The 11,353-nt window shown below is 37.1% G+C and overlaps 1 protein-coding gene across 2 annotated transcripts; it reads left to right on the top strand.

Annotated features, from left to right (window-relative positions):
• The first annotated feature begins 1,062 nt into the window (after window positions 1-1,062).
• LOC141559514 (uncharacterized) lies at window positions 1,063-10,850 on the top strand. Of its 2 annotated transcripts, XM_074297368.1 has the most exons (4): window positions 1,063-1,328; window positions 4,307-4,402; window positions 5,418-5,467; window positions 8,468-10,850. In XM_074297368.1, exons 3-4 carry the CDS (start codon window positions 5,437-5,439, stop codon window positions 10,801-10,803), a joined length of 2,367 nt encoding a protein of 788 aa, XP_074153469.1. In that variant the 5' UTR covers window positions 1,063-1,328; window positions 4,307-4,402; window positions 5,418-5,436; the 3' UTR covers window positions 10,804-10,850. The 2 variants fall into 2 exon arrangements, 1 of the variants encoding a protein (XP_074153469.1); XR_012487454.1 differs by lacking the exons at window positions 4,307-4,402; window positions 5,418-5,467; window positions 8,468-10,850 and adding an exon at window positions 3,744-4,028.
• The last annotated feature ends 503 nt before the right edge of the window (window positions 10,851-11,353 follow it).

Here is an 11,353-nt window from a genome sequence, read left to right as displayed (position 1 = left end):
AAATATAATAATTATAATTCAATTACACGGTTCAAGATTTCCCTTTTAATACATCTTCTTCTACTCTTTATCATGTATACCTATTTCTTCATATCTTGTTTCTCCAAATATAATGTAACTTCTTTGAGGGCAGGAATGTTGGGTATCTATATCTATATATTGTCAATCTTGTTTAACTGAATGAACCACCTTTATAGCACTTAATAAGTGCTTGTTAGTTGATGACTGATGTTATGGACACTACTTTTGATGAAAGTGTTTTGCCAGTGAATCTTAGACCAGGAGACTTCCAAAATTATATAGACAGCTGAAATGAAGATGCAGTTCCAATAAGTGATCATTTCACTACAACTTATCTATGGGAACTTTTGTCCTCAGCCTCTGTGTTTTTATTGGGTGCCAATTGGGTAGTGATTTTTTAAAAAGTAGAACAAGGAGAAGTGGTAAAAGAATGTGAAAGGGACTAAACATAGAGTGATGAGCAAAAAGGAACAAAAGAAGAAGGGGATGGGAATTACTTTAATTTGTACATTAATGCTAATGAAATCCAACAATGAATATTATGTGTTGCATGTGATATGATGTTAGTATGTTGTTAATAAATTCAAAGCCATACCAATAAGAGAAATTATGTCTATTCTTAGTTAATGCTTTCTTCTTTCATATATCAAAAAGAGAACAAATGATCAAATTCCTCTTATTAACTCATGATCTGAACACGTGTTCCAACAAGAAGAAATGAGATTGGAACTAAAGTCTCAGGAGTTTCATTATTTACCAAAAACAATGATAACCTTTATTCAAATAACATATAGAATGCAACTACTTGTGAGAACCAATAAGAAAACAGTATTTAAGTCAACTTCAAATGTACCAACATAGTTCATAGCAGGACAGTATTCCCCAAGCCCTCCACTGGTTTCCTAAAAATGGGTGGGGCATCTCTGACCATGAAATGCCAAGGATAAATGATACTTTATGATGTCAGGACAACCTCAGATCCCTTGACTATCCAAAGGATTACTCAGTCCTGCTTCATTTAGGTCTAAGGTGGTACACGTCTTTTCTATATACCCTACAACCTAGTACTCTTAGAGGAGAAAGGTATTTTTTTTTTTTGTGAACACATTGATTTTATTCTTAGTTTTTACTGGGAACTTTATTACCTTGCCTTTTCCTATTGGAAAAGGTAATATTCACCAAGACCCATAAGCTGGAATTGAAGTAATCACAAAAGATCCTAATTTTAGGAACATTTGAAATAATCTATTTCCTGATTTTCCTGGAATTCTTATGAGAAGACCTGTGGTACCAACTTTATGCAAAGGGTAAGACATAAGAATCCTCAAGTTCCACAGGAACAAATTGGGATAGATATTCTTGGGAAGCCAAAATTGGGAGAATAAAAGATTGATGGTATCTGAGAATATACTAATAAAGCCAGTCTAGGGACAGACACCAAATCCAGATCTTTCCCTTTAAGCTGGGAACCCCTGGGTTGTCTCTGAATTTATCCCAACAAATAGAAAGAGACAGGGAAGCCAACTTTGGGAGGGAGGATTAAGCAATGAATTAAGTCCTTTGGATAGTCATTTTCCGGTTTTGGACATAAATTCTAAATTGGCTTCATTTTAAGTGGTATGCAAGAAATACTTAAAATGAGGAAAAAAACCTTAAACATCTTTATGAGCTATAAGCACAACAATACTTGGCAAGCTTGAGGGAACAGTTGTATGATAAAATGAAATCTTTATTAGGTAACCTTGATTCCAAAATATGGTTTTAATAGTCAGGTACAATGCAATTGTGAAAAATAAACTTAATAAGTAATCAGAACATTGGACTTGAAATCAAGTTATGCCTCACTTAGTTACAAACTATGTAACAACTCTGGGCCAATATTTTAATTGCTGCCTATCTCAGTTTCCTTATCTGTAAAATGGGAATAACACTGCCTATCTCAGGATTATCATTAGAATAAAATACAATAACATGTAAATAAACCTTAAATTATTATGTAAATGTTAGTTAAAAATATTAGTTAGTTAGTGCTTAGCCTTGGGATGTCACTGATAAAAATTAATTTGAGAAAATACCTTCTCTATAACTTACAATCTTGGAGAGATGCCTAGGGCACATAGCTAAAGTGATCTGTCCAAAGTCACATGAGCTAATATGAACCAGAGGCAACACTTGACCCCAGGTTTTCTTTGTTTTAAGGTTAGTTCTTTAGCCACTATGAAACAAAACAAAAACAAAAACAAAAACAAAAACAAAAAAACATAAGAAAAATTATTTTTTGGAGTCACTTTATTTTCCACAGTCTGGGCCCTGTTAGATTTCTGAGACCTGAACTTCTGGGACCTTGGGCAACAGAAGGAAGTGTTTCTTTTCAGATTGATACTGTAGTCTTGTCACTTGCCATGCTGCATTTTCTAGTTTCAAAGAACCTCAGTTCCATCAACTTATAAATTAGTAAGAATTCGGTACAGCATTTACCCCAATGATTATTGCTTTCCAATTATTCTCCAAACTTCTATAACCACCTTATATTCTGTTAGTTGGATTTCATACATATTAACAAACATTTATTGGAGAAGTAATTCTCAAAATATAGTCTGAGCACCTCTGGTAATCCTTAGGACTCTTTTCAGAGGGTCTAAGATGTCAAAACTATTTTAAGAATAATCCTAAGATATTATTTGCACATTAAAATGCCCCCTTTTCCAACTACATATCTGCATTATTTTCAGTGACTTCAACTAAAATACTAAAGACTGAATACAGAAGTATATATGAGATGCTATTAAACCAGACTTTAAAGAGTCATTCTCAGTTTATTTTATTTGGGAAATATAGTATTTTTTCATAAAATATGTTATTTACATTAATGTGTAATGGGGTTATGTGGCGGCTAGGTGGAACAGTGGATAGAGCACTGGGTCTAGAGTCAAAAAGAACGAAGTTCAAATTTGGGCTCAGACACTTCCTAGCTATCTGACTCTATACAAGTCATTTAATCTCTTTTCACCTCTGTTTCCTAAATTGTAAGATGGAGATAATAATAGCACCTATCTCCCAGAGTGTTGTGAGAATCAAATGACATAATATTTGTAAAGAGAGCTTAAAATAATGAGCACATAGTAGTCATTATACAAATATTTATTCTCTTCTTATATTTATATGAACTAATAATACATATTTTTAAGATTTCAGTTTTTTATTTCAAATATGGTAAATGCCATAGGGTGTTTCTAATAAAAATTTAAAATATAAAGGTTCTGGAGATCAAAATTTTTATGAACTAGCAACTATGTTGCTAGAGCAACACAGAGAGGAAATTTTTCTTTGATCTGTTCCATCAATATTTTCTCTTATGCTCCTCAAAAGCAAAGTTGTAGATATGGATTCTATTTCCTAAATGAATAGGAAAACTAGTTATGGTGGTTTGGTAGGAGTAGTAATTACAGTTTAGCAGCAGCAGCAGCAGCAGCAACAAGTGTGTGTGTGTGTGTGTGTGTGTGTGTGTGTGTGTGTGTGTGTGTGGTTTTAAGGTTTACAAAGAGAGCATTTTATACATATCTCATTTGGTTCTCACCACAGCTCTGAGAGCTGGGTATCATTATTATTCCCGTGGTATAGATGGGGAAACTGAGGCAGACTGAGGTTACATGAATTACCCAGGTGCACATGGTAAGCATCTTAGACTGGATTTGAACTCAAGTTTTTTTTTTTGATTCCAGGTCCAGAGTTCTATCCACCGTGCCACCTACCTGCCTCGATAAACTTATTTATGTGAAAATAATTACTGTGTGACTTCCATATGCAAAGCACCAGACAGGGTACTATGGCTGATAAAATTGTGAAAAAGACTGCTTGTCTGCACAGGCAAAGCATTGTGCTAAAATCTTGAATAAAAGGGACTAAAGATCTTTGCATCTAATGAAATCTTGAGAGGACAATAGTTGTTAAGATCAACAGGAAAAACACATCTTTAATATAATTACAACCGAAGACTGTTTGTTTGTTTTTTTACCAGGAGAAGGCAATAAGACAAGGGTCATTACTTAAAAACCCCTTACACCAAGTGATTATAGGTGACAATGATGAATTGATGCTCTGGGGGTGATTTCAGGTCCCCTGGAGAGTCTGGATTCAGCTTAGTGTATGAATAGGTGTCCAAGGAAGAACAACTAATTATCTCTGAATCTCAGTTCTCTTTGGGAGAATGATTTTTTCTAAAAAAAAAAAAAAAGGTCTTATTTGTTATTTGTTTTGTCTCCAACGGCCTGCCTTATTCTCTTAGTGTTCACTGATTACAGGACCTGATAGGCTTCCAATTCTACTGATAATTGAACTGGTCCAGTGCCTTGGAACCCTAGTTCCTCCTCTTCTTGGACTGGTAAGAGACATTTGGGGATGAAGTGGGCTATACAAGGGGAAACCAAGATAATCTTTTGTGATGAGGAAAAAAGGAAAAGAATGAGTTAAAGGAAGAAGAAAGCCTTGACTGATAGATGCATGTTTTTCAGCTCTAGTTTTTTGACAATCCAGTTGGTTTACAGTTTTCTAAAGGAAGTTCTGCAAAATTCTTCACAATCTCAAAATAAAAATATTTTATTGCCATTTTGAATTGAGAATACAAACATTTTAAAACAAAGTTTAGGGGGAGGAGGTAGAATTAAGGAAACTCACACTAGTTGGAATTGTTTTTAAAAAATAGACAATTTTAAATCTAGTCTGGAACAACAGTGATTCTAGGAAGGTTAGAGAAAAAGATATTCTTGGCAAGAAGACATACTTGAAATCAAAGGATGATATTCAAAATTCTACAATGAAAACTTTATTATTTTTGGCAGAACTTTAATTATTTCTAAAATCCCCCAGGAAAGGCAGCACCATACACAAGTCATCTTTACATCCATGTTAAAGCTTTTATGAATTCCTTTATTTAGAACCCAGATTTTAACAAAGCTGGAAGAGAACAGGGAAGTTGCAGAAGAGGTGTAGAGACAATGATTTATTTCAACTTTTCTTTCCAATTATATAACTGTAAGCTATAAGTTGATCATATAATAACTGTCTCTGTCTCTCTACTTGTCTCTCTGTCTTCCTTTCATATATATATATATATATATATTTATATTTATATTTTATGTGTATATACATATTTATGTATGTATATATATGTATATATAGATATACAAACACAAACACACATATATGTGTATTACATACATACAATGATTCAGAAGAACTAGAGGAAAGAGGATAAAAAATGAATTATCCCAGGCTGGGCTAAACTAGCTAATTAACGTGGGTGGGTGAGTGGGGTGGGGGGGGATTGGATAAGGGGGAGGGTTAAGGAACTCACTATAATCAGAAAGTTCTTTGCATTTTTTTTTCTGTTTATTAAGGAAATCCTGTGGTAAACTAATGGGAAGAAAACCCAGGATGTTCCCCAAAGGTGAGAATTATCATTTTCAATTATCTCAGAGGGACATCCATCATAACCCTCCTTGAAAATAATTTTTTTTTTGCAGCTTTTGATCAACTTTACTATGTGATCTTCAAATGTAAATGGTGGAAAGGATATTAGTCTCATAATCAGAAGATCTAGGTTCTGTCAGACAGTCAACAAATATTTATTATGCATAATAAATGCATCAAACACTGTCCTAAATTGTGGAATTACCAAAAAAAAAAAAAAAAAAAAAAAAAAAAAAAAGTCAAGAAATACTCCTTGTCCTCAAGGAGAAAACAAACATATGAACAAAACAAGTTACATACAGGATAAATAGCAAATAATTAAGAGAGTGAAGGCCTTAAAATTAAAAGAAGTTGGAAAAGACTTTCCTGTAGCTGGTGGGATTTTATTTGGGACTTGAAAGGTTACAGGAAACCTAATACATAGATATGAAGAAGGAGACTATTACAGGAATGGGGAACAGAGAAAAATCCCAGAGACACAAATGGAGTGTTTTTGTTTGTGAAACAATTATAAGGCCAATGTTGCTGGCTCAAAAAAGGACATGGTAGAGAGTAAGGTGTAAGACCTGAAATGTAGGAGACTAGATTATGAAAGGCTATAAATGTCAAACCAAACTTTATATTTGATCCCAGAGGAGATAGTCAATTCACTTTTTTGAGACTTGTACTTGAGAAAAATCTTTTTGGTGGCTGAATGGAAGAGTAATTGAAATGGAGAGAAATGTGAAGCAGGAAGATCCACCAGCAGGATATATGAGTCAGGCAGACCCATCAGTAGCATAAAATGATGAGGGTTTGCATCTAAGTGTAGCAATATAAGAGAAAAGGGGATGAATTTGAGAGATACTGCAAAGGTGAACTTGACAGGTCTTTGAAACAGACTGGACAAGGGGGTAAGGTGGATGGGAGAGAGAATGAAGAGACAAGAATGAAACCTAAGTTGTAATCCTGAGGGATTGGAAAGATGTTGTCTCCTTCTGCTATGGTAATAGGGGAATTAGGGTGGAGAGAAGGTATAGAGGGAAATATGATAGTTTTAGAAAAGTGAGATTGGAGGTCAGCAAAGAGGTTGGGTCAGGCATAGAGATAGTAATTAAATGTAAAGAGAAGAAAAGAGGATCCAGCACAGAGCCTTTTGGGCCACTTTGTTATCATATGCTGTCATCTGGATAAGGCTTCAGCAAAGGAGACTGAGAAAGAACAACTAGATAGATACAAAGAAAATCAGGAGACGGAGATATTCTAAAAATCTCAAGAGGAAAGGGTATCAAGAATAGGAAAATGACTCAAATTCTGCAGAGAAGTTGATTAACAGCTTTGGAGAAAACAAGTTTCAGGAGAATGATGAGGTCAGAAACTGAATTCCAAGGGATTAAGAAGAGAAAGAGAGAGTGAATGGAGCTGCCTATTATAGACAAAAAAGGAAGGAAGAAATATATCACAATAGTTAAGAGGGAATAGAAGGATCCAGAAAGAGGTTTTTTTTTGTTAAGATGAGGGTAGAGAAGATACGGATGTGTTTATAGGCTATTGGGAAGGAGCCAGTGGACAGGGAGAGATGGAAGATAATTGACAGACTGGAAGTAGCAGAGGGAGACAATCTGTTGAAGGTTATGAGATAAAATGGAGTCACTTTTATAGGACAGTAATTAGCCTTCATATGAAGTAAGACTGCATCTTCATGTGAGATGGGGTAAAGGAGGAGAGAGTAGTAGAAGGCATCTGAATTATAAGAAATGAAAAAGAGGGGAAAAGAGTGAATTTATGGGAAATAGCCTCTAATTTTTCAGTAAAATTATGAGGCAAAATTCTCAGTTTAGAGTGTATAAGAGGAGGGAAGAGTGGGAGGTTTGAGAAGGGGTGAAAAATTTGGAAAAGCTACTGTGGAGAGCGGAATAATGAGTTGAAAAGGGAAAATATAATAAGATTGTCTAGCAGGAGTGAGGACTCAAGTTGAGGTTGTGTAACAAATTTGGAATAAAATAGAACACTAGCATGATTTTCTCCACCTTTGTTCAGAAAAGAGAAAGGAGACACCTTTACTGCTTCCTAAGAAGCTTTATGATTTTTGACAAATTATCTTACTGCTCTTGATTTCAAGGCCCAAATTCCAACATTTATTAACTTTGTGGTCCTTATTCAAGTCAGTTTTGTAGTCTTGTTTTGCTCATTTAGGAGGCACAAATTATCATTGTATTTGTAAAATGTCAAGTAATAGAAATAAGATTTTTATTTATTTGTCAAAAGAGAATGTCTGCCTTATTACCTAAGGAAGTAGTTGGGAGAATCAAATAAGACGATGGGAAAATATGTTGAAATCCACATGTTATAGATCTATGACACAATTAATATTAGTTGATCCTTGTTAATTTTGTCCTGCCATTTCCAAGTCATATAGCCTTGGATAAAATACACCACTTTCCTAATCCTTAGTTTCTTCAACTGAGAATAAGAGGGGAGGGGACTGGATCCAATGATTTCTGGAGTCCCTTCAAGCTTCAAACAATGACACTTGGATCCCTTCCTCTCCTTTCTATTCTACCTTCCTTTTTCTGGTACATGAGGTCCTTACTTTCTTCACAAAGTCTTTTCATTAACAGTTCTGGCCCAGTTTCCCCCAAAGGCCTTTGTCACCAGGTGGTCCAGGCACTGTTGTTGACTGGTCCAATCCCTGGAGTTGTACCATAATGCAGAAAAGACATTTGTGTTAGGTCTGAGCATCTGCCTCACCTCAAACATCAGTCAGGAACCAAGTTGCTGTCATTTTCTGATCACAAGATGACAACAGAATCACTCAAATATAGGGAAAGAGATCAAAAACTATCTCATGCTGGCAATCATACATTATCCTATATTGACCACCATGTTAGGACTAAACCATCCCTGGATCATAAACCTTATGCTAGGGCCAATGTTTTGCCCACACTTTCCCATGAGAATGGGACCAAGACAATTGCTCTGTCTTTACCAACTACAGGACGTGTAACAGCTCCGTTCAGCTCTAGCCACTTAGATGACTCTTCACTGCATACAATCCAATGGGCCAAAGCTCTTTTGGGCCCTGAGTACTTTCCGAAGATTCCACAGACCTGTGAATGTCAGATGCATCTACCATATCTCAATCAGAAACCCACCCTACTACCAGTCACTGACCAGTGTTTTGAGATTCCACAATGGCCCCAGGCCTGGCCCGGGACTACACTGGCATGTTCCAGTTCCCAGGATAAGGCTCTACTGCTGCACTCCAAGAATGAGACAGGAACTATCACTTCCTTATCACAAAGTTTCAGCCACTCTCCTAAGGCCATAATGACACCATTGCCATCTTTGAACCAAGGGCCTAGGGCCAGAGCTATGATAATATCTGAGCTGATCCCCTGGGTTCAGGTCTCTACATCAAAAATATCCCAGGATAACATGGACCCCAGGGTAACTACTTCATTACAATGCCCTGACCACCCGTCTGTAATCAGAACTGGATCATCTTTGCAGAACAATCACTATTCCACGTTCACAGCTATATGCCCACCACACCCCAAATATCTGAATAATTTCATCTCTTCAGAATCTGGAAGGGTCACAGCCATAGCTAGAGCATCATCAGGTCCAAATTTCCTAACCAAAGCAAAAACCTTGCCATCACTAAGTCAGGAATACCCAGTACAAGGCAGAGGTGGTTTTTCTCTTCCCAAGGGTGAAGTCTTTCTTCCATGTGATAACCAAATACCTGAGGCTTCACTGACATCATCTTATAAGTTTAAGACCACATCAAAACCATCACCATATCCTGACCTCCAAGCCAATCACCCATCACCCTCTGACCCCTGTGCTTCAGCCCAGGTTCCATCTAGTTTAAAAAAGCAAGTTGCAAATGCACCAGAGACTGGTCCCCGTGAAAAGGCTCTACCACACATTAAATGTAAGATCACAAAGGTACCACTTTCTAAGAATCAGGCAGAGTTGGCTCCACAGCAGGATAAACTAGCCAAGGACCGGACTACATGTTCTGGGCTACCAGGTTCTGATCTCTCATTTACAGTTCCATCAATCCTAAAGCATCCGTCTGAATTTTTCCAGGATTCTACTCACCAAGACATACCCACTTTGGTTCCAAGGATTTGTGCCAATGTGTCATTAATTCCCTGTCAAGAACCTTCAAAAGCACTCAGCCCAGACAACCGGACTGAAAGAAAATTAAGGCCTGATGCCCAGGAGAAACCTTTACTAAGTCCTAAACACAAAGAAGAAGCTATTTTGGACCCTATCTGTGGGCTGCTGTCTCCAAATGCCCCAGATTGCCCACCTTCACCTTCAGTAGGTCTGGACCACCAGCTGACAGTTCCATCAACCCCAATCCCATCTGAATCTAGTCACCAGACCACAATTATCTCTAGCACTGACTGCCATACCAATGATATATTAAAACCCAGTAGTCAGGGTACACCAAAATTAGCTAATGACCACTGTGAATCAGTGCCATTGGAACCCCCTCATCAGGACATTCTGCAACCTGCTGTGGATCACCAGGCTGAGTCTACGGGAAACTCTCATCCTGAAATGACACTCCAGGTATTCCATTTCCAGTGGAAAACAAAGACTAGAACAAATAAAGAAAGCCAAGAAACCCAGATAGCCCCTCTATTAGACAAAGACCTGCATGCTAACCCCACAGAAGAATATAAAAACAGTCAAAGCAAGCCTGTAACAGCCCCAGAACACTGTAAAACACCTAAACAGAGCTCTTGCCCCTGGCCCATGCTTGCACCACATCCCAGTCCTGAAGCTCTAAAAAGTTGTGATAACATGGCCAAGAAGGCTTTGAGCACTAACCATCCAGATGAGGCTCAATCTACCAAACAAAATAAGATTCAGACTCTGCAGAATACTGAAGCCACGTGGTGTTTTAATCACATCAAACCCTATATCATTGATGGGAAGGTAGTCATCCCTGCTATAACTGTGAAGAACATCATCACTTCTATCCCTCAGGAGAAAATTAAAAAAGACATCTCTAAGCAGATTCTCCTACGTCGCATGAAAGGGGCCACCCGTCGGCCCGGACGACGTATACTATCCAGTTATAGAGTTTGCTTAGCTTGTGCCTCCTGGATCCCAAATGGCTGTCCTCACATTCCAGGAACAAAGTATTCTGGTCAAGCATTATTACTGGTCATACCTAGGCCTCTACCTGGTTCTGAAGAAGAGATGGGCTTGAAATTTGTCCTCCATCTGCCCCATATTAAAAAATCTTCCATTCGTAACATCACACCCACAGTTTGTACACAAAATCCCTCCAGTGTTTCACCTCCCTGACTAGAACCAGGACCCCCTGATGATTTCACCATTTATCACCAACTATAAATAGGGATCACCATACTTAACATTATGCTTGGCAAATGATCACAGGTGGTGAAGAGAAAATCATGTCAGTAAGTTCTCATTGGAAAATGTCTTAGAAAAAGTGACATTATCAGTGAAGAAACATGAGAAGGGTCTCAAAAGTCATTGGTGATATTACAAAAAAGAAAGAATAAACTGAACAACAGATTCTGTCATGTTGTTGGTGATTATGTTTGATTGTGTGTTTCATTTATTATTGTGTGTATTCTTACAGGGAAATAAAGGGCTAGATACCTTGTTAAAGGGTCTCATAGGGCTGTTATGAGAAGGTTCACTATAGTCAAAATATTCTCTTTTACTCCCTATTAACTCTTTAAAAAATTTTTAAAGTAGTATTTTTTTTTACATATATGTAAAGAAAATTTTCAATATTGATCTTTGCAAGACTTTGTGTTCCAAATTTTTCTTCCTTCCTCCCTTATCTTTCCCCTCCCCAAGACAGTAAGCATATGATATAGGTTAA

The sequence above is a fragment of the Sminthopsis crassicaudata genome, chromosome 3 (assembly GCF_048593235.1).
Source record: "Sminthopsis crassicaudata isolate SCR6 chromosome 3, ASM4859323v1, whole genome shotgun sequence".
In the NCBI taxonomy this organism is placed as follows: domain Eukaryota; kingdom Metazoa; phylum Chordata; class Mammalia; order Dasyuromorphia; family Dasyuridae; genus Sminthopsis; species Sminthopsis crassicaudata.
Note: the sequence above shows the minus strand (reverse complement) of the source record. Positions and strands in the feature narration are given on the sequence as shown.